Source organism: Centropristis striata, chromosome 14 (assembly GCF_030273125.1).
Source record: "Centropristis striata isolate RG_2023a ecotype Rhode Island chromosome 14, C.striata_1.0, whole genome shotgun sequence".
Taxonomy (NCBI): domain Eukaryota; kingdom Metazoa; phylum Chordata; class Actinopteri; order Perciformes; family Serranidae; genus Centropristis; species Centropristis striata.
The window spans coordinates 22,131,605-22,158,225 of NC_081530.1; the positions used below are offsets into that span (position 1 = coordinate 22,131,605).

General features: G+C 39.0%; 1 protein-coding gene across 1 annotated transcript in view; it reads right to left on the reverse strand.

Annotated features, from left to right (window-relative positions):
• rbms3 (RNA binding motif, single stranded interacting protein) overlaps positions 1–24,935 on the reverse strand; it is a 340,839-nt gene extending 315,904 nt beyond the window's left edge. Inside the window, exons 1-2 of the mRNA XM_059350713.1 lie at positions 23,682–24,935; positions 21,578–21,766 (exon numbers count right to left, since the gene is read on the reverse strand). Coding sequence (XP_059206696.1) covers positions 21,578–21,751 — 174 coding nt within the window. The 5' untranslated portion in view covers positions 21,752–21,766; positions 23,682–24,935. The remainder of the gene's footprint in view (positions 1–21,577; positions 21,767–23,681) is intronic.
• Between the last annotated feature and the right edge of the window lie 1,686 nt (positions 24,936–26,621).

A 26,621-nucleotide genomic window follows, 5' to 3' on the forward strand; every position in this document is an offset into this window, starting at 1 on the left:
TGTGTGTGTCACGTCATGCCACGTGCGAACGTAGCGGACGCCTGTGTGCACGCTTGTCTTAATGTGCAGACAATGATTTACTTTATCATGATGAATTTGAGTTTAACAGCCACTTCTCTTCACCATTCAAGCAGTCTATGTATTACCAAGAGAGACCGATGAGACAGTTTAGGCTATTTCAGTCTACACATGCAGGCGTCTGAAGACTTGGCTTTAGGACTATGAGGGGCATTTTATGCCAGCGAACGATAATAAAACGCGTGTACATCGCCTAGGCGATGGCATCAAGCCTCTAACGTGCCCGTGTAAATTACATTCACTTTCAATGGGCAGACGAGCGTCATGTAGGCATTGCGCAGACGCTGCACATGCCTACATGACGGGTGAACTACGCCTCAAATACGTGACATGAAGAAGCGTGACTGTTACAAGTACAATTCTACATGAGTGTACAGGCACGTGCTGTGTAGTGTTTGTGGAAATCAAATAGCGAGGGGTCATTCGTGTCGTGCAGACGCCTGACGCACGCTCGTCTCAATACTACTAGTACAGTCACGCGGTCTTCATGTCACTGATTTGAGGTGTAGTTCACCCATCACGTAGGAGTATGCGCAACAACGTGCAGCGTCTGCGCAATGCCTACATGACGCTCGTCTGTCCATTGAAAGTGAATGGAATTTACATGCGCACGTTAGAGGTTTGATGTCATTGCATAGGTGCTGTACACGCGTTTTAGTATTTTATGCTGACATAAAATGCCCCTCATCATAGTGTGTGTGTGTGTGTGTGTGTGTGTGTGCCCATATATCAGTATCATCACTGCAATGGCAGACAGTACATACAAGACATAAGGCAGCATTTTTATGTATAACTGAGCATATACCACTAATATGATCTTCTCATTTCATAAGGTTTTAAAGAATCTGCTTTTATTTATAGTTATTTTTGGTGCTGGATAGGACTGTCAAACTGCAAATTCGCTATAAAGCCACTACCTGTTTAGATGCATTAACGCAGGTTGTGTTATAACTTTTTTACCTAAGGTCAGATGGCAACTAGCAAAGAAAAAGGTGTACTGACGACAATGTTCAGCTCTGCCAGATGGGTCTCCTGACAAAACCAAATGTATTTATAGTAGCAGTCCGTGTGAAAAGAATTGCCACCAGAGTACATCTAGTCTAAAATACCATTTTCTAGCCAAGCAAACAACTAATGCAGACAGTCCCTGAAACTTCTAGCTTGCTGCAGACCAATTTGGAGGATCAGGGTGCAAATGAAATAACCACCGCGGTATCAGAGATACACAACTTGTATGAAGAGCAGAAAATACAAGCAGCAGAAGATATGTGACATCTACGACACTTGCTCTCACCAGAGACTACTGGACTTCACTCAGCAGCTACCTCAGAGGGACAGCGTATCATTTTGACCATCAGTGGGAAAATAGTAGTTATTCAACGTAACTTCAGCTGTACAAATACATGCATAGCCCTCTAACTACTGTGTTGGTAATTGATTTCCAATAATAAATCTTCATATATTTGCATAAAGCAAGCATATTTGTCTGCTGCCATGTTAATGAGTATTAAATACTTGAGAAATCTCCCCTTAAGGTACATTTTGAACCGATCAAAATGTGATTAACTGAGTGAGTGATTCATAGCAATTAACAGTTAGTCAATTAATTGGTTGTTGGTTGTAAGAAAATTCTATCTAATGATATTTTATCGAGAAAAAACACTTCTCTCCGCTTTTCAAATGTGGAGATTTCTGAATATCAACAAGAGAAATATAAAGACATGACCTTCAACTTCAACCGGGATAATGTGCTTCAATTCAATGCAATCACACAGCAACTAAAAGGTATTAATGCAGAAAAAAAAACGACAGTGATTAAATAACCGTTTTCTGCAGCCACAGTTATTGTTTATCACTTTAGTTTTCTCAGCACTGTCACAGTTCAGTAACCCAAGTCAAAAAATCTTGTTATATGCTCGTGTTGAAGAATATTAGCTGAAAAGGCGAATCTGATTTCTTCCTACTCAAATATTAATATCGGAATTTGCATACAGTTTATATGTCTGAGCAGGAGAGCCAAAAAGAGAAACAAAAAAAAGCAGACAGACAGAGAGGGAGGTGTGAGGTTTATGTGCCTGACTCCGTGCTGTACCTGCTGGACTTGGCAGGGACAGGCGCTGTCATCTGACCCTCTCCTCTCTTTAGCTGGCTCAGAGCCAACGTGCCCAGGCCGAGCCAGGCACATCGGATTAATATCTGCTGGGCTGTTACGTGGCTCTGTCCTTACATCACTGTCCTCTGCTGCTGACTGGACAGTGAAGCTGAGGCAAAGGACGAGACGCATGTCAGATTACACACGCCGGTGTTCACACCGAGGCAGCAGGTGCAGAGTCACTGCTACCATACTGGAATTCTTTTTTTTTTCAAATGTGTATTTCTGCACACTACTCTTGCAATTACAGCATTTATTAACTCAATACATCAGTCTAATGTTCCGGGCCACACAGTATTTCATCAGCGCATTAATTCTCCATGAATTGCTCCCATTTTCAAGATATTAAGCTTCTTTCCAACGCACCTGCATGACAAGTAGTGCATGTGCAAGTTTTTCCTAATCTGCTCGCCATGCTGGATTCCAGCCATTAGCCGTAGGGTGCCAAAGTGAGAATCATGGAGCGAGAGGCTTGTGATTGTGGAAAGTCTGCACTGGACTTTTTGACTTTTGTCCTGGAGGATTTAAAAGTTAGGCTGAAATCAAAATGAGCAACTGTGTTATTTCACTTTTATTGAATTTAATCATAAAAAGGGAGAAAATATTGCTTTTAATGAACCTGACTCCGGTTTTTAGCAAGTTACCTTTTGTTCCAGGCTAAAAAAGATTAGTTCAAGATGAATCAATGCAGATAAAATCACAAAGAGATACTATATGATTTTAGGATAGGGGGAAAGGAGAAGTGCAGTATGTGTGTGTTGTATTTCTGTATCTGTGTCTGCATATTGCATTCACAGAAAACCTCTAATCACAGCTTCTTGGCTTTGTTCGAGTCGCGAGCCTTTCATATTTTGTTACATGTTTGCTGAATAAAAAAAGAATATGATACAGAAGATTTCCCCAAAGAAATGCCAAAGAAGAAAGTAAGAGAAATTTATTATTTTGGAATTGTCCCTGAATTTGCTTTGCTTGGCCTAGATGTATCTTCAATATCAAAAACTCTACACAAAGACTGTGCACTCTGAAGTCTCAGAGTTATCAGCCTACATGCAGGAGCCTATAGTTTGCCAGTTTTTACTCTGGGAATTTTATCATGACAATAGTGAAGCTGCCTCGGGGCCCTTTTAAGCTTCCCTCATTTCATTTCCATCTCTATTGCTCTCTGAGTTCAGTTACATTTGACTGTGCATCACCATGGCAGCGGACACTGGCCCTCGTGTCTGACTCAGACATCATCCAGAGCATTTCAGCTCTGAGTGAGTCATAATGAGTCCCACTCTTCACTGCTACGGCGCTGAAAATAGGCTCACTTTTCCTCCTTAAGATTTCTCTGGGGAGAACGTCTGTGATCATCTCTCAAAACGCTCCTTTCATTCTGCAACAAACATGAACCAAAATAAGAAAGAGTGAGGAATGTTGGAATACAGCCAAGTGGATAAAGACAGTTTTTTTTTGTGAACAGGATATGCACAAAGTGACTGAGAAACATGCTTATACACAGAAACTATGCATAGAAACTGATACAGGTTATTCTTCTTTTTTATTATTGTCAGTATGCAACACATAGTTCAGGAAACCCAAAGGTCAGGAAGTCAGATGAGAACTTAAAGATGCGAACTTTAACTTCTCTATTCAATTTCACTTCTCTTAAAAAAAACAAAAAAAAGATCATGTTCATGTTTCAAAGTACAGTACTGCGCAAACGTTTAAGGCAGTTGTGGGAAAAATGCTGTAAAATAAGAGTGGTTTCAAAAATAGAAATGTTAATAGTTTATTTTTATCAATTAACAAAATGAAAAGTGAGTGAACAGAAGGAAAATCTAAATCGAATCAATATTTGCCTTCAAACCAGCATCAATTCTTCCAGGCATTTTTCACACCTGCATAAGACTTTTGCACAGCACTATATACTATATATTTTTTGCATAGGCAAGCAGTTTATGCAGTTTGTTATTATGGGCTATTATTGTGTGTCCATGTGTCTATATTTATGCAAAAAATAAAAAAGTTATGCATCGATTGCAGTATTTTGTATATTTGTAATACTGTACATAATTTACAATAAACTATGAGTGTGAAGGGTTTGTCTTGTCAGTTGGTTTGCACCACAAGTGTATAAAGAAAGGAATATATACATGTGCATCTCAATAAATTTGAATATGATGGAAAAGTCCATTCCCAGTAGTTCAAGTCAAATAGCCCCAAACAAGTATTGAGTGCATATAGATGGACATACTTTTCAGAGCCAACTTTTCCAGATTAAACATACTTTTTAAAATTGGTCTTTTGTAATATTACATTTTTCTGAGACACTGAATTTTAGGTCTTCATTAAATGTAAGCCATAATCATTATAATTAGAAGAAATTAAATAAATTAAGACATGAAATGTTTCATTCTGTGCGTAATGAATCTATATAATGTGTTATTTCCACTTTTTTAATTGAATTACTGACATGAATAAAAATTCCATGATATTCTAATTAATTGAGATGCACCTGTAAACCTACACAAAATGAAGCTGTTAATTTCACCTTCCAACTCAGGCTGCATGTTGGCAAGAATCTGGTGATATGATGCTCGCCATGATACAGGGGATGCAATAAAATAAATAAAACTGTCATTGTAAAAAAACACACTGTCATGTAAAAAATCTGAGTAAAAAAGTATTTTTTTTAATGCAAAAGTGGGATCTGTATTTTAATTTACTACAGTCCAGTTGTACTTTCAAACATCATCTGTCTGCTACCAATCTTTGCAAGTAAACTTTTTGTTAAAAATTGATGGAGTGTTTTGAAGACCTTATACAGTATCACAAAACATAATGTCACAATATTCAAGTGTCTCAAAATGTTCTATCACTTCTACTTCCAACAAATCAAGATAGAGCCCTGCACAGTTGGAGTGAGATTCATTTGGTTTGTATACAGTATATGTGTGTATGTGTGTATGTGTGTGTGTGTGTGTGTGTGTGTGTGTGTGTGTGTCACATGTGTTTCTGTGACACAGCCTCAAGGCCCACAGCTCTGCTAAATGAGAAGCTTCCTTTTTATTGTGATGGAAGGCCAAAACAGAGGAGACACGAGGAGGGAGGGATATTTCCCCGCCTGAAATTTTGTAAATGAGATTTGCTAACCCTGGGCACGACATTCATTCTGGGTCCCACGTCTGAGGAAAATAATCATTTTCGTCTCTCCTTTTCTTCTATCTCGGAAATCTATACACTCCAGCTAAGATAATGTGGCGGCGTCTCTCTGCTGGCCTGTCACTCATCGAGCCCTGTGGGTCATTTACCCTTTGCATTTTGCTCAACATCGCCTCGAAAACTTTCTTTTACATTCATAGTATTTAGATATCAATTAAGATATTACCTGATTTGAATATTTTAAAGTGGCGCAGGTTGCAGGCATTCCATTTAACAAACCAGTCCATCTAATACAATTAAACAGATGGCATAAAAGAGATATGTTGTTGATCATTTGCAGTGAACTCAATGTCCAGATGTCAACACTGGGTGTTAGATTTTTGTTATCTTAAATTTGCAATTAAACATAAAAATGTAGGCTGATTTTGGCTGTTTTAATTGCTAATCTAGACTCTTAGTCTTTAGTTGTAGTCTTATGATATTATAACTTGTGTATTTGACATTTGGTAATGTTAGGCAGTTAATTAGGCAGGATAAGAATGCTGTGGAGAGCATAACAATTTGCTATTAAAACAAGAACTGAGCAGGAGCTAATTTTCATTGCGTATGATTCTATTTTTCATGAAAGAATTACCTTTTTTTACATCAGGATTAAATGAAATGTCAAGTCGGACTTGCTTATTTACAGTATTTCAGAAGTATCTGGTTAATTTTCTTGTACATATGTGCATATTAAATTAATATTTGTTATTTATTTTAGATTTTCTTTATGCTGTTGGGAAAATGTGGTGCAACATGAGTGCCACTAATGTCAGTGTGATCATGGATGCATACATTTTTTACTTGCACTAACTTATTCCCTAATATTTAAGAAGTATTATCCAACAAGCAATGCACACAATATATTTTCAGCACTTAATACTGTATACTTATTCTGTTATTTCTTCTCAATTATTTTTAATAGTGTCTCTGGAGTTGCGTCATCACCTTTATATTATACCTTGTGTATGTTGTTGCATCTGCAGCCTATAATTAGGACAAGGCTCCACATTATTATCCTTTAAACCTGGGGCCTACAATCCATCTCAACAAAAACAATAGCTGCATGATCCGTTATTTCAATATGATCCATGTGCACACAGCACATGAGCTCGAAGAGGTTCGTTACAGAGTGTGAGTAGCCACAGAGCTCAAGCGTGCAACAAAGTGTTATCCATCTGTCCAATAAAACCATCCCATGTGCTAAAAATAGACCCATTCAGAACGGCGTAGAAAGAGGATCTGCTCCCGCTCTCCTGGCACAACAGTCCGCGCTCTCAATCCACTCCACCACCCTTCCGATGGGATTTGCTAACCCTGTGAAAATGTGCCAGTGACCCAGACTGCTAGCTTTCACTTCAAGGCTTGTCAAGGTCTCCTAAGACAGTGATTAACATCATTACAAGTGTTACTTAAATCTGCTGGTGCAGGGACATAAGGGAGAGGGGAGAGGTAATTACATACAAAGATGCAGGGGGGAAACTGGAAAGTGCATGCTTAGTGAGTAGAACCGTACTACGACTCATGCAAACATTTTTTTACAGCTAAAAACACATAAAAAGGTTTGTTTTGAATCAATATAAGCCTAATATCTAAAGTGTACTGCTCTCGTCAAAACCACCAGACAAGATCAACAAAAACAGTGATTAAACCTCACAGAACATGGGAGTTGCTTGTCAACCACTGCCTTGATTGTTTAGTTTTTTTGTGTTATTATGTGACGTGTGATTAAAAGGGTTGGTTCAGATTCACCAAAGTCACACAAGGAGTCTGGAGGCCTTGACAAAAGCATAAAATAGCTTTAGTTCCCCACATATAAATCTAACTGGGGCTGTCTGGCATTAAGTTAAAGCAGTGAAAATACTTTAATATAGCAACACTTCAACAGATATTGATTTTTTCTTTTAGGTGGGCTTTTTCAGGTGGCTAAATACATTTACGCCTTCAGGATTACACTGCCTAACTTCCTTGCTGATACTCATGCCTGCTTCTCCAAACTGGAGCCGTGCCAATCACCATCTACTGTAGGTAATACACCAACTACCCTGTACAACCCCACTTCTATAAATCCAAACTATCCCTTTAACAATGACTCTTTACATTGCTCACAGTTTCACTAGTTAATAATCAGCAGCTACTTAACGTAATGCAGGCCAGTGGCAATTAAAGGAAGAAAGGTAGGTGACGTTAAAGGAGACAGACTGCTTTAAAACTGCAGGGGAATAATGCAGTCAATGGCAGGAAGAGGAGAGTGTGATCGGGATTAGAAGGCAATCTGGATTAGTCAGAGGATCTGCGGCTCACGCTGCTGCTACTGCAGGCATCGGATGACACATGCTCAAAAATGCCAAGTCAGGCTCAGAGCCTGAGACAAGAAATGTGTGTGCATACCCATGTGCGTATATGTTTTTGTTTTTTTACAGCTCGCTTCTGCAGGCTGGAATGGTCCATTGTGACATTTTAATTTTATCAGACAGAAATCCCGAGATGTATATTGCCATACACTGTGATCATGCACTGTGTAATAGCTCTTTGCTGTATTATCTATAAGTTAACAAAGCCCTGGCAAAAAGTCAAATTTGTATTCTATCCTTTTAAACACAATTGGCTCATATAACAAGCAGACTAATAATACTTGAGAAATAACTTAATTACCACTCACTCTCCACAGCGCTCTAATTATAGCCTTTACAAAAGAGCAGCAGTAATGCACTTTTAAGTGTAATGGGAGTTTATCTAATTAGGCCTATCACACAGGCATGCACGCATGCACACACACACATTTACACACTGGTGAGAGAACTGTCATTCAGTAATTAGTAGTGGTGATGAAACCCTCTATTACCATTTCATTTACACGACATCACAGGGCACAGTCGGCTGACCTGTGTGCTTGCATACAGCCAAGCTTTAAGAACAGCTTTTTAAAACAGTTATATCTTTATGACACAACGGTGGTACAGCACAGCGTGATGCATTAGCCGGTTCGCCATTTTATTTCCACAATCACTTAAAAGCCAGTACAATATTTTACCATTATCTTCCTCGGGTAATGACTGCCTTATATCTCCATCGCTGGTGTTAATGAGTGGGCAGGCGTGGTCTAACTGCTGAGACTAATAGGGATGGTCACACGGTCTAACAAGGTGTGAATATATATATTACATGCCCCAGGGAACATAATAGAGGTGTTTGCTCTTATTATCACAGAGCTAATGATGCCCCTGTGAGCTAAGCAGCCAGGCAGCCAATCATCCACCCAGCCAGCCTTCACAGCGTTCAGCCCTTTGTTTTAAACCTCAACAGATGTACCTCAGTTGGCCTGGACTCCAGTTGTGTGTTTGAGCTTGTGTGATATTAGAAACAAGACTCCCCGCTGTGCTAGCAGGATTTATGAGATATGGAAACCCTTTATTTTACATTGGAAAAAAAAAAAAAGTTCTACATCTGGTGCGTAGGGAAAGCAGAGGCCTGAGGTTGAAATGAGGTAATTTAAATATATCCTCAAGAGTTTCGCCAAGGTGGGTTTGTTTACTTTCTCATTTTCACCCAGATAAATGCTGCTGTTGCCAAACTAGATGCACGAACTACCTCATTAAATCATTTTCACATGTGGCCAAAAATATCATGAGATATCTTAAAATATTTTGCAGATTTTTTACACTAGTTTTTATGGAGAAGTCATGGGGATGCTATGTCTATAACATCTCTAATAAATGCCAATGCTCACTGTGTGGTGGGCCCCAAAGAATCAGTCCCTGTAGTGTGGTTTTTCTGGCTTGGCTGAGCATAGCAGTCAGTGATTACGGGTGGGAAGTAGGGTTGGGTGACCGGATGAATATATCGGCTATCCGTGATTAGAAGAGAACATCTCTGATTGTTTTTGTTATTTTGGGGCATTTTATTTAGCCAATTTAATGCTTGGCCTCCAAAGATTCCAGATCTCACAAAGAGGCGACTGATGTCAGCGAGGAAAACAGCACGTAGAGCCAGCATATTTTCCCATCCAACAATTGGTGAATTAAGGATTTATTTCCACCAAATCAGTGGAAGTTGATAATTGTGGAACAGCGGAAAGACTAGCCAAAATGGTTTTGGTGAGTTTTATTTTCCTTCTCTCAAGTTTGAATGAAGAGTGTTTTACGATGTGTTAACAGGGCAATTAAACTAGCTTGGTATAAGAGAGAAACCTGAAATCAGAAGGTGTAGTCTACAGATTTTTCTGTTTTATAAGGAAAATGCGTGTAAGTATATTTCCTTACTCAACATTTTATTGGTTTATTTGGTTTATTTATTTGACTAAAAGTTACCAGTGCTTGTGAAATGTAGGGAGCCCGCTGCTCAACTCAATTGTCGTCTTCAAATTGTGTCGTAATTGCCACGTTCATTAGAAGAGTCCTAATGAACGCCCCGCTCTGATGGAATTTTTGTTGTGGTATTTTCTAAAAGCTCCCAGTTCACAAGCTGCGACGTGTTTGCCAGTGTTTTCAGAAATAGCAGGGGGCCATGGAAGTTGATTTTTCTGTGTTCTTTTTAATTTAATAATAATTATAATAAGAAAATATTGATATTCCCAAAGACCTTATTTTTTTATGGAGATGAAACCACTTCTCTCACCTATAATTTACCACCAATACTTCTCAGTAAGGTCAGTTATTTGTTTCCTATCATTACATCCTGTTAAATTTTGTAAACAATGTGTTCAATAGGTAATGTTGCTAGAAAAAGTATGTGAACCCTTTGAAATTACCTAGTTTTTTGCATTCATTTGTCATAAAATGTGATCTGATCTGCAGTTCCAAGTATAGACAAATACAACGTGCTTAACCTAATACCACACAAACAATTATATGTTTAATGGATGTGTTCAATAAAAACATGAAATATCAGAATTGTTTGTGTGGTATTAGGTTAAGCACATTGTGTTTGTTTTTACTCTGGACTTACTCTGCAGATCAAATCACATTTTATGACAAATTAATGCAGAAAACAAGGTCAGTTCAAAGGGTTCACATACTTTTTCATGCAACCGTACATTATTTTTCCATTATAGATTAGATTTAATAAATTACAAGATTTATATCTTGCTGTCTCTATTTTAGTTTTTCACATATTCAGGATTATATAAAGCACTAGTAATTAATTCATTTAAAAACAACTGTGAAGCAGAACTAAAACATATTGCTATTTGCTTCCTCAAGATGTTATGAGCACTGCAAGCCAAGTCTCATCTAAACACTGGAAAATATTGACGCCGAGGGCTTGATTGTAATTAATCAAACAACATTTCCGAGTGGAAACAGATTGGCCAAATGGAAATATTTGAGTGCATGTGTCACGACTAAACAGTGGAGCATCTGTCAGAGCAGACAGAACAGAGCTGAGGTCATCCTCCCATGTGAAAGCTCTTGTCTTGAAGATGTCCTGAAAAATACCGTTCAGAATACTTAATACATAAAGTGACAACACTATAGAAAGTCATTATCATCAGGAAACATCTCGTCTGATGTTGGATTTTCTTCACAGAAGAGAGAGTGTGCTGTACTGTGCAGAATTATACTCAAAAGTTTCGTGGGAAATAAGTGTGATTTGGAGGTGTAAGTGATATGGTGGCGCAGTGTCCTGAATATAATGAGGACTGTACAAATGATTTCCATATGCAAGAAAAATATAAATGAAATGGCATCAGCAGCTGTCTCCAATTCTGAATTTGATCTACCTTCAATTTCCGTACTTACTGAGGTTTGACTTGTGGTAGAAACCAGGCACCAAGTGGAGGAAATAAAACAATATGTTTTTTGTAGGCAAATAAAACATACACCCAGTTTGATAGCATGACTAATATGACGATATGCCAAGCAGTCTCCATTTCCTTTCCTCCATTTAAATGCAAAACTTTATTTTATTTTTTTTTTTATCTTAAGAAAAATGGCAGGAAAGCTTGCATATGCGTTTTCATATATTTTTGCATTTGGCATAAGATAGAAAAGCAGGTCTAGGTGCTAAATACAGGTACAGAGGTACATTTAAACAGATTGTATGAGAAAAATACTGAGTCTTCTTATAATCAAAACATGCAAGAATGTCCTGGTAGAAACACAAAATACACGTAGGAACCAAAAAGTTTAAGTAAGCACTATATGTTCCCTTTAGGGCTTAAAAAAAATTGGTTTACACACATTTTGTCTTGTCATAGAAATTTCAGAACAGTGATATCTAGTGGTTGAAGATGTATTCAGATCCTTTACTTAAGTTAAAGTACTTATACCAGACTACAGAATTACTCCACTACAAGTTAAAATCCTGCATTCGAGACTTACTTCAGTATTAAAAAGTACTCATTACGCAGAAGGCCCCTACACAGATGTTAAATGTATTCCAAATATAATTGTTTATTATTTTATTTGTATTATCTATATATTATTAATTATTACTTTTATATCAGCAGCATTTTACTGTTGTCACGGTAGGGTTAATTTTAAATACTTATAATACTGTTATGTGGTAAATTAATTAAAAAAATGTTTAATCTTTTTAAACTGTAAAAACATGTCTTTATGTTAAATCTCGACCTGTAAAGTTACTAAAGCTGTCAGCTCAATGTAGTGGAGTAAAAAGTACAATATTTGCCTCAAAATATAGGTAAGTAGAAGTATAAAATTACATATGTGAAAATACTCAAATAATGTACCACTGGTGATATCCAAGATAAACGCTTGTTTTTTTTTTCAGCTATTCCACTTTTTTGAAAACTGAAAGAGGCCAACCCCACTATTAGTGTAAAAATTCTTCCTTCCATTCATTATGCATTTAAACGTATTTCAGATAAATTGCAGTCTTTGACAGTGCTGATGTCTCAGAAAAAGAAACGTGACAAGGAAGGAGTTTAAAAGTAATATATATGGGGTACTTGTCATAACAACTACCTAATAACATGCTCTTTTGTGGTGAAGAATGGCAGCAAAAAACAGTCAACATACTATTTGAGCAGGCAAAACTACTCCACTAACATCCCCTCTCAGGAAGTGATTGTCAAGATGCATATAATGTTTCTGTAATTCCACCACAAACAATTGCCTATTGAACATGTTGCACATAACAGTTTTATGACTTTAAGAGCCACATGATGTGCAGTCTTTAGCCAGAAATGGGAACATTAAACATATTTTCTGGCATCATATAAAACTCTCATATAAAAATTCCACCCTGAGAAGACGAGGACCGACGACTGCTAATCTAGCACATTTGGCATTTCTGCACAAGTCTTCCTTGACCTTTCCTTTGCTGCCAAGTCATCACAAACCGAGAGAGTGAACAGTTCCCAGCCTTGACACTGAGTCAGACACAAACCCCTGAACAACACACACGCCTCTACACGGCTCCAGCGTAGCACACGCAGCAAACATCCACGGGGTGCACGATTCATTAAAAAATGAAAATGCAAGGGGCTGAAATTTCTTTAATCACAGCGAAGGATTTTCCAGATGGCCTCCTAAACAGGGTGTTCTAATGCTTATGTTCCCATGCCAACTCGCTGGCCTACAAATCAAGTCGCACGTCCAACAAATATTCATTATTAACCAACAAAACACATGACAACAGCAGTTTGTGGCTTTCAAAATTCTCAGGAAAAAAGTTTGCTTTCATGTGTCCTAAGAAATTATATTTAGAAAAAGACACAATGCCATAGCCGTCAACAATTAACGAATGCTTTGCATATTCACACACAACCACATGTAAAACAAACTGCTCCACGTGTCTCACAGATGACCTTCTTTCTGAGACCCTGAGCAACTGTTAACCAGAAAAGCCAAATGCTGTTTATATGTCATTTGTGAGTGTCAGGGCTGAAGGTCAACTGGATAGGATGTTGAAGTCAGGCAGGACTGGAGTCATGACTGGCGACTCCACTGAGTCCAATGAGCCCCTTAGGTCATCTGTGTCGAGGGGGGATTAGGAGCGGTCGGTGATCCCATCAAAGCAATGTGTCACCAGCACCGTGTCTTACCACTGAGCCACACACTCCAGCGAGCACTGATCCCCTTAACTGACTCTCAGCGGGCCCGGCAACTAAGGCGAGCTGACAGCAGGGCTATTTTCGGGCAGAAATCAGCCCCGTTTGGACAGGGCCACAGATAGAGATGGCCGGGGCCCATGCCATCGCTCTCCATTAGAGAGAATGAAAAACACAGTGAGGAGCCCACTTTGCCACTTTGTAGCAGAGAGCAACCTTTTGCTCGCGACAGCTCCCAGAAACAGATGAGGGATAAATGTGTTGTGACAGCAGCTAATAAGGTCCCTGTGATCTGCTGGTAGTGTGTCAGTATGTGTGTGTTTGTGTCTGACTGTGTGTGAATGGCCGCGTGCACGCGTGAGTGCCCATGTGTCGTCTATGTTTATACTAAGAGTATGCTTTGAGCAGAGGAGAAAAATGCGCTGATGAGAGATAAATAGAGCCACTAAAAGAGGTTGTGTCTTGATACATGACTACATGATACACGTTTGACATGCTTGATCATCTCTTCTTCTTTTGTTTGACAGATTAAAGAGCCAATGGACTAAAATAGTAAGCAGGAACACAAATAAAGTCTCTACAAATAGCCAGTCATAAAACGCATACCAGTCGCACTGATTAGCATTTCCTACCATCTATATACTGTTGCTGTCGCTACAGAATCTTGTTTAGTTTCTGAGAGAAGGACTGATCCACTATTACCATTTGTGCAGAGGGTCTATTTGCATTTAAATGCATATCATTATCTCTACAAGTCCACATGTGCCTAGCAAGCTAAAGTTTACAGTACGCATCCATGCACTGATCACACAAATAGAGCAAAGGATTAAAAAATCAATTTGTAATGCTTTTTCACCTTCTCACTAATCATCATCTGTCCCTAATACACAAGATCATGGACTAAGGCTTGACCTTGGTCACCAAACCAGGAGCTAACCCAATTACCTGCTGCTCTGGACACTGCAGAGACAGTATATTTACCTCACCTCACCTGAAGGGAATGCAGCACATTCCCTTCAGTGACAGAGTACTGAAAGCAAAATGCATCAACTGTCAAACAACATGACAGGATATTTTTTAATTAGTGTCTGTACGGTGCATGCTTTCAAGTGACTTTTTTTTTTTTTTGCCTTATTTAGAACTTTTAGTTTCTGAGCTCAGTCATGGCTGGCCAGTAACAGTCAGTTGTTTCTACGTCAGGTGCTGATGCAAATGCTGCATCATCTCAACACTGGGGTGGATATTTTTAATATTGTTCCTGCAGTGCTTCATTACAGTTTTGCAAAATTAGCACTCTGCAGAGGTTTCATCGAGCTGTGTGTTGAAATGTGGCCTTGCTTAAGACTTACTGTTCAGAGGAGCTTTGAACATGTCCTCGTTGTTCTCTTAGTCCGTCTATGAGATGCAGAATCATTTTTTTTAATAGCAAACATTTCCACTTGTCATAGCAGGAAAAGCACAGGAGCCATATAAAGACTACACAGTATAATCAAGACAGAATTGTTGAAAATTGCACTTGTATCAGCCTTAAAAAGCGAGCTGCCAATAAAGCTCAGGATAGCATTACAGTAATGAGATTATCACATAAGCTACACACATACAGTTATACTGTTTCTGCTTGCGGTTCTCTGCCGTCACACTCAAGTTACATCTCACCTCTCTGCAAAGCAACCGTCTCCAAAGGCATTTTCCTTGAAATAGGCTGGTGCATGGCAGCGAATATTTGGGCTGTCAAAGGATTAAGACATCACAGCATATCTAAAACTATTACAGCTACCATTTATTTTACTTTCCTGACACAGCTGAGCAGAGAAGCCATTAATTTTTCCCAACAAAACGGAGCAGTAAGGACTTTTTAAAGGTCCTGACTACTGTGGAGGTTTTGAACTGCCACGGTGGACGCTCCACACAGGAGATAAATCGGTTGTATTAGGTTCAATTTGTTGCAATAAAAAGCAGGTACGGCATTTGCATCTCTAAATGTACAGTATTTGACAAGGTGTTGGTTTTCAATTTGTCCACTTGCAAAGAGCACAATTGCAATTTAGCATGCATATCTCTAAAGATGTTACTTTACCATTTTTTTCCCTTCCCGCTACCAGTTCTGATACTTGAACTTTCATATCGGCTGATACTGATACTAGTGCATTAAAAAAAAGGGGTTACCTGACTCCTTATATGACCCCGATTTTTTTTTTAAACTGTTTGACACACTAAAGAAAAGGTTTAAAAGTGCAATAGTGAGTCTATAATACATGCAAAGAAGGCATCAACATATAAGGCTCTTTTACTTTTTAATTATGTGGAAAAGTAAAGTTGTGCAGCATTAAACCTAATTAATTATATGTTTAAATGCATTTAAACTAGATTTGCAGTGAAGTGTGTTATTCTGAACGTTATTCTTACTATAAATGTACATATATCAGTGTCACATTTCCATTATCCGTCTCTTTGATTGCTAATAATCAAAAATCGGAATTGGCCCTGAAAAACATATCGGTCAATCCTTAGACACATGCTTTTGTTGTTGCTGTGCAGCGTAAATGAGCTGATGCATGATACAACATGATATGGGATCAGTGCATTGACTCATGCACTCGCCAATACCCGATGCAGCATTTAAGGCTGTATTGGAGGCATTTCCGATCCAGGTATCTGAACAATTCTACATATTACAGTAATTTGTGCATTGTGCGGTTTCCATGATCCAGCATACTGGAATATTGATTAACCTGTGCTTTAGGAAATCTGCAGAGGCTTGGGGCAGACTCCTGGACTGCTCCCTCCACAACCCACCAGCCCACCTCCACTCCCCATTCATATCCGGAGGAGGGGTGTAGGATCGATGGCATGCCGGGATGCTATTAGAGCCGAGGCAGCTAGGCAGCCAGAAAGCCAGGACTTCAAAAGCAAAGTGTGGGAGGAGAAATAACACAAGGTAATTATCTGGGCCCCGCTAGCTACCACCGAGGTAATCTGTAGAGTGGAGGACGAGGGGGGCTGTGGAGGTGGTGTACAGGATGTCTGTCCATATTTACCTCAACTCACTGCACTCTGCTCACTCCAGCAATCCTGATGGAGAAGACAAAAACTTTCCCTGGCACATATTTTTGTTCATTTTATTCCATTCCTTACCATTTTTACCCGACATCTGTATTCAAAATCAACCTGCTGACAAAAATTGCTTCACCAGATAGCAGTCATAAAAAGTTGGGTGAGAAAATACTTCAATAGTTTAACTGCCGCCCAGTTTCAGAGTTTACAGGCAACTAGCTTAATAAGCTTTATCGAAAGCCAAAAAGAGTAGCAATCAGAGTGAATCACATCCCAACCTGTCACACTGCCGCCAATGCCAAATTGCCTTGCAAGGTGAGAAGCCATCTGCCTTTCCAGTTAACTTAAAAGTCATGATGAGAGAGAAGCAATTACGCAAATGCACCAAGAGCATCTGGACAACAAGTCATCACAAAGTCAAGAAAGTTCCACTTATCTGACTTGAGCTCACTCAAGTTGATTTTATTGGTTAACAAACATGAAATTCATTCAAATTCCTGACTAAATAACATCTGCATGGATTTTAATTTTCTGATCGCTCATTTGGAAGTGCACACAGAATCTCCAGTCAGAGCTATTTAATATAATTTGCTTCCTCTGTTCGTGAATGTTTCTCATTTGTGTAATCAAATATAACAGCAATAATCACTGGTATGACTATTCCACTCCACGCCTAAAAGCTCACTCCCCAATGACTCATTTCTAATGGAAAGAAAACACAAATTACCACAGCGAGGGATGGATCGGGCTGTTTAATATACATATGATGGATGAAAAAAAACTGTCTGTAGAAATAGTTCACACATAAACACACACACACACACACACACACACACACACACTGTTATAACAGAGAACAATTATAAAAACTGCAGGATCAGCAGGCTAACTCCTATGTGCGGCTGTAGGCTTTTTGCTTGCCGACTTATTTCTGCTTCCAGTGCAGTTAATGAGTTAAAGGTCAATAGGCTGTTATGACACCAATTAGTGCAATATTTCAAATCAGCACTGTAGCTCATCATCTGTGGTGGTCGGCTGATGCTTTGAGATTTCAACAAAGCTAATTGCAAAATAATGAGCACAAACCGATGCCATCACGGTGAGGAATGCTACCAGAAATAATCCCTTGGGGTGGTTTACAGGTCATGTACTGCACTTCAGTGAGTGTCATGGATCAACACAGGGGTCAGGGTACAGAGAGGGGCAGGGGTTATTGTTGAGTTTTAAGTGCTGGGTCAGCTTCAAGACCTTCTGCTCCACCCTTAAGAAGAAGACTTTATGCTGATCTTCATGAGCATTCTTCTATAAAACACATGGTTGCAGATGGGTTTGAAACCAAGATTTAGATTTTGCACTTCATGTGTTACTTTGTGACAATGGGGCAACAAAGTGCTGACAAGACAGGTAAACCAGCTGCTGAGAGTTTTGAGGTCATTGGGCATTTGCCATAACCACAAATAGGCCGACGGAAAATAGAAAGCGTGACCCTGTGCTTCGTATATTGTGAAACAAACACAGTATTCGTCCAGTGAAATCAATGCAAACAGCAGCAAGCTAGGTATAATTTATTTTCCAAGCAGAATTGCATTGTAAGAAAATAGCAAAGTAAGAGAACAATGGGTCCCGCCAAATGGTAACTCTTTGTAGAGACGCAAGAAAAAAAATCCCAAAATAGATTATCATTATAGTTTGTTTGAAGGTTGTCACGATACCAGAATTTTAAACAATACTAGATTAATGATACCATGGCAGAAACAAAAAAGTCCTAGGCACACAAAATGGGATATTTCTTTTCCTTTTCTTTTATTGAGTGCACAGCCACAATTAGAGGACCAGTTGATTAATATTCGGGTTGCAACGGGGTGGAAAATTTCTGGTGAATTTCCAGAAACTTTCCATGGGAAGTGGGAAGCTAGGGAATTTTGGAAATAGTCAAAATTAAAAAAAAAACCATGTTAACATTGTACTTACAAATAAAACTGTTGAAATGTCAAGTTTTAATTATTTTATTGAACAGAAACATGAATTTTGAGTTAAATATTACTCATCCCCCTGACCCCACCCAAGCAAAATGACCCCCACCCCTCCAAAAATCCCCAAAAAGTCCCATTCAAAATGTTTAATGAAAAAAATTAAAAGAGCCTTTCTCAAAAAAAAGTCCCATTCACCATGTAAATGTTCAATTGATGGAGGAATGCACAGTGCATGTAGGGGGCACGGCCTCAGTAACCCTGCAGTAAGCAATGTGCTATGTTCATGTGATTGAAAAATAGCAAGTGTACTTGCATGAAATCTGGTTGTTTTAGTCAAGATTATGCTAAAGTATATTTTCCCCAACTATATTTAAGTTCCCTGTTAAGGACAAACCTTCAAGTGAGTAAATTCCCGGTTTATTCTAATTTATTCCCATTTATTCCTATAACTTCCCGTTAATTCCCATGAAAAGTTTCCACCTTTGAAAATGTTGCAACCCTAATTATCCTCCCTGCTGTTTTATCTGTGCAGCCTTGGGTTAAAAATCTGATCGTAGCTCTTTATTTTTTTTCAGTACATTGATACTATAAAATCTATATATCCGATCTATGCTGTCGAAAAAGGACAAAAACTCCTTTTGTATTCTATCACACAAAAAGTGAGGAGAATACAAATTTTAGTTCCGCCTAATTTTCTGTCATGGATCAACAACAGTTGGGGAGTCATGTGGTGTCATGTATTGAAACCAAGATATTCAATTGTGCTGGAACATGCACACTTACCACAGTTTTCTAATTAGTCAACTGACAACAGACAGAAGTCGACCAAGCTCCATCCAACATAAGAATGCACTGATTCTGACGATCAAAATGTGGAGAAAAAAAATCTGGATTCAGTGACTAATTTTAAATTTTTCAGCATTGGCTTGCTACACTACCATGGTTTCTACAGTTGGAAGATTAAGTCGTCACTAAAGGCTTCTTCATTAGTGCATGTTGAGACTTTTTTTGCCCCTGGGTATTCAGATTCTGGAGACAGTCTGGGGATTCAAACTGACAAATTTTATTTCACCAGCTGACGTCCTGTGAGCAACAGCTGACTAAACTGTGGACGACCTGGTACGCCGCAGCAGCTCTGAGCCTGAGCCCGGAAGTCAGACTGTGCCACCTCATTCTCTATGATGTATCACTAATAAACAACAGGGCAGGCCAGAGGCAAGCACCCTTTAACAAGGACAAAAACACTGGTCCACTTCCCCCGATGACACCTTGATGAATAAACTCTCCAGACTAATCGATGACACCCTGACAGCAGGAGCCAGCCTGCCAACCGGCTGGTCGGGCAGCGTCACGGCACACACACTCCCAGGGCCACCCCAAATTGAAGCAGTTGTTGACTCAACTGCTAATTAGCTAACAACGAGTGCAAAGAAATAAGAAAAATTCCCATAGATTGACCTGCCCCCGCTCTCTCTTACACACACTTAAACCCACACAGGGGCAGTGGCCTTGTTGACCAATGTAGGTGGTGCCTGCCACTGTGAAAATAAAAACAAATGTTTGGTGTTGCCACTATGAACTAGTTTAAAAACCTCTAAATTGAAGAGACTAACATTTTCATGCCTCATTGCTTCACATTGCAGCACCAACAACCACAGACAGACAAATGCCTGCACTCAATATAAACACTGTGTTCTCAAGCAGCAGTCGTGACAGTTTTTATTGTAAGCTGCGTACCATAAGGATGTAATGCACCGATGCATCAGTAGGCAGCACAAGCAGACATCCATTCCCAATGTGAGCTTTAAAATGTATAACTCTGGTGTCTGATGCAACTTTTCAGAGTCAATTGGAACCGATTGTGTGAAGGCCTGCTTGTTTCATCGAGCCAATTACATCTAAGAGAGGAAGTGATCTTTCATCCAGCCTTGTGAAGAGTGTCTATTGAATAATTCTACAAAATGTCTGTGGTAAAGAATTTCTGCAAAAGATAAAAATGTCTAATTGCTCCTTTAATTTGCATGGTTACAAGTAATTTTACTACACAACATTGGTAATATCAGCAGTGTCAGGGCAAGCCTAAACTGTTTTTTGACCGATTCTTGACTAGAATGATTTGACACACATTTAAAATAAATCCTCAGGTTCCCAGATTTCTGATGGTGTACACCACTTACATGTGACATCTAATGTTGACCTGCTATCGCCCCCTAAAAATCCCCTGTCACCCACACCTAATCCTGTATTTAAAAAAAAGAGGGGGCAGAACGCTAAGGGGTTAACAAGCTGCCACCACACCTTTAAACAATCAGATTATTTCACACTTTCAAGAGTTTTTGATGTTATCTAAATGCTTCAAAAGCCATTTTTTCTTGCCAAGATGAAGACCGAGAAGGGTTATGCCGATTTCCGTTTGCTCAAAGGACTCAAAATTGATAGAGCAAGCCATGACAAGCAACCCGTTTAGAGCTGCCAGTAGCAGTCAGTCCAGTTATCTAGTGAATGTTTTTGTATATCTGTTGTGCCTATAGAGCCTCTCAGGCTGACTGACAGAAAGAGGTTCTGGCTCCTGCCAGAGGAGCATGATTGACATCCTTGAGATGGAGGAGAGCCAGCGAGGATTTTACTGTCACTCTTGGACGTGCAGAGGGCTCCAAGATGGCATAGGGTTGATATGTTTGAGAATCTGCACTCACACATAGAGACTGCACAAGCCATTTAGGTCTAGCATACCCATGGTTTGCAGTATGCGCTAAAGTCTTTCCATGGCTCATAACAAAACATTACCTACTTCCTTTGAAACCACCAAGCCAAAAACCAAAAGTACCTACAGTTTCACTTTTTCTTGCAACAACGCCAGCAAGAAAACAGGTCCTTCCAGCACTGGATAACCTCTGCAGTCATCAGCGACACCCATCAACAACAAGGCCTGCAAACTGCATGCAACTTTGTTTTTTCAGTGAATGAGTAAGAGTATCTCCTGTGTATGCAAGGGACGTATCACCCAGAATAGCTCAACAGACAGGCAGGATCTCATCACTCATCACACACACGTACAGACGCACTCACACGCACAGCACAGCAGATGCTGCAGATGTGCAGCAGTGGGAGTCTGAGACTTACTTTTTTGTCGTCTTTCTGGCTTGCTGGCTGCGCATCCTTACTGTGGTTGTCAGCAGAAGGCCTGCCGCTGGCATCCGTCTGCCTGTCGTCAAAATCATTCTGCTGATTGGCCCCTGACCGAGGAGAGCCCAAAGGGCGGGGCTCCGGCTGCTGAACACCACTCTGGACCTCCATCCTCCTCTGCAGTGCCTTGAAAGGGGAGAGCAAGATGGAGGGGAATAAAACAGGAAAAAAAGAGGAATTATACAGGTGGACTGCACACAAAGAATCAGAATTATCTCTCCCGCATACACACAAATCTGCGTTTGCTTTGTTGACTGCTGGTTTCTACTGCTGATGAGCGCAGGAGGAGATAATATGAAAGTTTCAAAAGATAATATAAAGACACATCACAGTTAGACACACTTCTGATAAGAATCAGAAAGTTCAATAGAAAAGCAGATAGGTGAAATGAAGCTGCTTTGCAAAATTGATAATAAAGTGTGTGTGTGTGTATATGTATCAATATGGGTAACATAGGCTAATGATAACAGAGATCAACATAATATGTATCTATTTAGCTTAGCATTTTTATAAGAACAGTTCATTTGCATATTTGTTTTTATTAGTTTTTGAGACGGTGCCTAAAGCTTCAGCCCCCTATAATAAACTGCCAGTTGGTGTAATGAAAAGATTATGAATAAATAAATTAATAAATGTTAACTTGTAGAAATAAATAAACGTATACTTACAGCCTCTAGGTTTTTGTTTAATCGAGCACCATTTGCATTTTTATAAACACTCCTATGCATGACAACACATGGGTCTAATGAGGAATTATGTGTTGGTGCAACATTATTATCAAACCCAAATCTGTATAATAAAATTAACTGGATAGATAAAAATCAGCTGTTCAAGAACTCCTGCGTCATGAGTCATCTATCATAAGAAACTGTGGGACAGCGATATTTCTTTCTTTTAATAAAAGATGATCCCTGTTCTGATATAGGAAAGTAGGCCCTGGAGCTTTTTTTTTTTTTAACCAAGTAGAGACTTTAGTCACGCAGACCCTTTTGACTCAAAGCACAGGGGTAATTAAAAACATTATAAATGGCTGTGTTCTATTTAGGAGAGCTAAATCTAGGGTCCTAGTATGTGCATTTCCTGCTATGACAAGTCAAACTGTCTAAAAAAAAAAAAGGTCTATTTAACCAATCTGTGGTTGACGCTTACTATTAACATCTGGGTCAATTCACTCTATTAGAGCAGAACCCTCTGAAGCCAAAAAAAGATGCGCTGGCAGCACAAAATGAATCTCTACTGCAGCTGATCCTGACCTTTCACAGTTGGCATGCACCAAAACGCTACTCATATCACATATCAGGCCAACTGATAACAACAACTCAAATAGCTGGACCAGGTTCAATAGGGCCTATCTATTTAATTTAATTCTACTTATAGACTACACACATTATATACAGTGGAATTTTTACTCATATTTAAATTTGTACCACTATAAAAATGCACTTAAAAAGGTTTTCACTTCTAATTCCTGTTCATTATAAAAAAAAATTTGAGTTGCTGCTGCATGATTTTCTATTTCAATTATAAGTAACTAATTAATTCATTATAATAAATAATACATACATAGCTATGCATTTTTCTTTTAGGACAGCAATGTTTGAGTAACATGAAGAATGATCAATCTTCCATAGAGTGAGCCATATCTTATTAATTTATCACTACTGTGCTGGTACTTGCTATGCGGTTAGGGTTCTATCTGACAGTGGATAATCAAAACTTGCTAAGAAATTATTATTTTTTCACTGCATAAAGGACTTACAGTATAAGAAACACTATCTAACTAACATTGTCTATGTCTGTTTCTGTTGAGCAACCTAAAGGCTGTCAGCAAAAGAAGTACATTAAAAAAGTTTTCACCTGATCATCTAAGAAAAACAAAGAACATGGATCTGCAGCTATCTTCAGATGAAAATACTCTGGTGTGTGTGTGTGTGTGTGTGTGTGTGTGTGCAACAAAGATTCATTGCAATATATCAGAAGCACAGTGTTTTTTAAGTCCCCAAACAATAAAGCAGAGACAAACAAAGCAAAGAGAAGTCACCTCGTCCGAAGGACAGATCAGACACTATCCATCTGAAAGCAGCAGCCCGCTGATGTTTAGCACTTTAGCTTCATTCTGCATTCTGGGGGCCATCAATAAGTTATGAGGTCAGTTGGTCGTTTTCACAACTGAGATGAGCTGCCTCATAAATACATGTCCTGAAGGACGTTTTACCAAACACTTTAACGCTGCTGCACACTGAGAGAGAAAACTTGGTGCCTTGACATCATAGGTGATGACAACAGGTGCACCTGTTTTTGTTTTTGTTTTTGTCTTTATTGACAATTAAGGAACATTACAATCATGAGGTCTGATAAAAAGGGATTACAAGAAACAAATGTCACGAAACAAAGAACTAATCAGGAGAAATAGTAGTAAAAAATAAAATAAATAAAAATAATTTAAAAAAAGAAAAAGAGGTATATTAGTGAATGCACCTGTTGCCTCGTGTTAATTAACCCTTGTGACGTACGCTGTGACGTACATGTTAGCAATCATCAGAGCAGAGCAGTTACAAAAGCCACTAATTGGGTGCAAAACTATTTGTATGACATGTTTTTATTGTTTTATTGCACAAACCTTTAACTTATCTGCACTAGGACTAGTTACCTAGCAGGTGAGGCTCAGAGTCAGCACTATTTTGTGAGAAGACTGTTGCAAAAACGTACAAAGTTGGCTCCTTCCTGAGTTGCTAATGTGCATCCGCCTGCCATGCCTTTAATTTAACGCTAACAGGCAACTAAAGCTGCAGCTACCAATGCACATTCCACTTAAAATAGATAAAAGAAACTCCAACAACATATATTATCTAACGGGCTTCGAGCGACTTCATGACGAGGGGTTGTCGCCGATGACTGGGCTCCCTGCGCCGTGTCTGGGTTATTACGGTAGCTGCAAACAGCGTATGGCGGCGGCACACCAACATAAACAAGTCGCAAAAGAATGCCGAAATACCTCTGTCACTTCTTGGCTCCTCGTTATGTCAGAAGCATATCATGAGGAAGATGCGGTAGCGCAACTTGCTTTACATCTCTGTTGTTGTTGCTCTGACGCGGAAAGCCACAGCAGTCTGGGGCAGAACAACAGGCAACCGGTTCATTTAGTTGTATCAGAAGTTATTCCGTCAGTAAACTGTCAGAGAGGCTGCGAGACACTCGAGTCACCGCTGAGGAGGCAGTGCGCGGTGTCAAAGCTGCACAACCCGCTGCTGCTGCTGCTGTCACGGCGGGCGTGTCCCGGCGAGCTGTCACCAAACACTCCTCCCGCCCTCCTCCCGGTTACACCGAGCCCGTGTCAAAAATGGTGCCTTCAGGTGCTCCTCGAACGATCCTCTATCAGAGCTGCAAATTAGCTCTCTCATGACCAGGGGCCGGATTCACAAAGCATTCTTAAGGGAAAAAAAGACTCTTAAGACAAAATCTAAGAAGATTTGGTATTCATGAAGAAATTATCTTATCTTTTCTTTAGTAGTTTTCTTAACTTTCTTCTTAAGTATTTTCCTAAGATAGAACTTGAGAACAAATGAGATTCTTGAAAACAAAGTTCTTAGATTTCTTCTCATATTTCTTCACAACTCTAAGAGAAGCCCTCACCAGTCTTAAAACAGCTACAGTGAAAAGGTAAGTCTTGATATGTATTTACTTGAACAAATTTGACATTTATTTGATTTCTTCAATATTTAGTTTAGCCCTAGACAATGTGGTAACAAATTTTGTTCATTGAAGTTGGTCAGAGTAGTTTTTTTGTGAATGTATCACATGAAGTTTATTTTTGCAGTTGACATATAATTGAAATGTCCTTTCAGTCTGTGTGACATGTAGGCGTATTCCTAGATTACACTACAATGTACTCTTAGTAAATCATGGAGGCAGTTGTTGTATTTGATACTACTTAATTAATCATTATGAACTTATTATTTAAGTAGGCCAAGTTACTGAAACCACGCAAGTGATCTTAAGTTAAAAATCTAAGAATTTCCTAAGTGAGAAAACTAAGAAGTTCCTAAGACATACGACAATTCTTGGTGAATAGCATTTAAGAGCATTCTCAGGAACATCCTATTTTTTTTTAAGAACACTTTTGTGAATCTGGCCCCTGGGGTCCAGGGGCAACCCCCAGGGAAGTTTCAGGGACTCGCCTAGAAATGGGTAGTAGTTAACTTTCTCTAATTCACTGTAGAAGGGAGTCAGATGTGATGTGATGTGAAGTCATATGATTGACTATTCTGACTATAGATTTCCCTAGAATTGTGGTCTTAATCATATCTAATGAAAAAAATATTTTTGGATGCAGGTCCCTGAAGCAAAATCTTATCTAATGGAAATATGTGACTTGTGTATCAAATTAGGGGTTCTTGGCACCAAAAAGGTTGAGAACTGCTACTTTAACCTGCACAAAAACACAAATTGTAATGTTTGTATGTGTATACTTGCAGAAATGTGTGACCATGAATTGTATTATTATTATAATTGTATTATTTAGACACAGCAGAAAAGATTAATACATTATTGGAAAATTCAAAAACTGACCATGTCATACTTTTTTTGCTTGCCAGAGAAGTTATTACCAATTTTGGAGGCATAGAGCTCCATTTGCTGCAAACTTAATAGAAGCAAATATGAGCAAGTTGTGCAATGTTGGTGTAATTTTTTGTGTGTGTTACTGTCAGCAGAAATGTTATGTTCGGCTGTTTTTAATGCAACTGCAAAGGGCCAATAGCCATTGTTGTATATAGACAAATTGGCTAAAAACATAAGTAACTAAGAATTAAGAAAGCATGTGCTCAAATAGCAAAATACCACAAATATGCATGTTTTGCACAACATAACAACAGTAGTCGACTAAACATCATACCAATAATATTTCCCACAGTTTGTGAAAGCAGCAGAAGCTGTACTACAGTAGGAGGAGCCGACCTATCCTTCTGGAGGTGAAACCAGG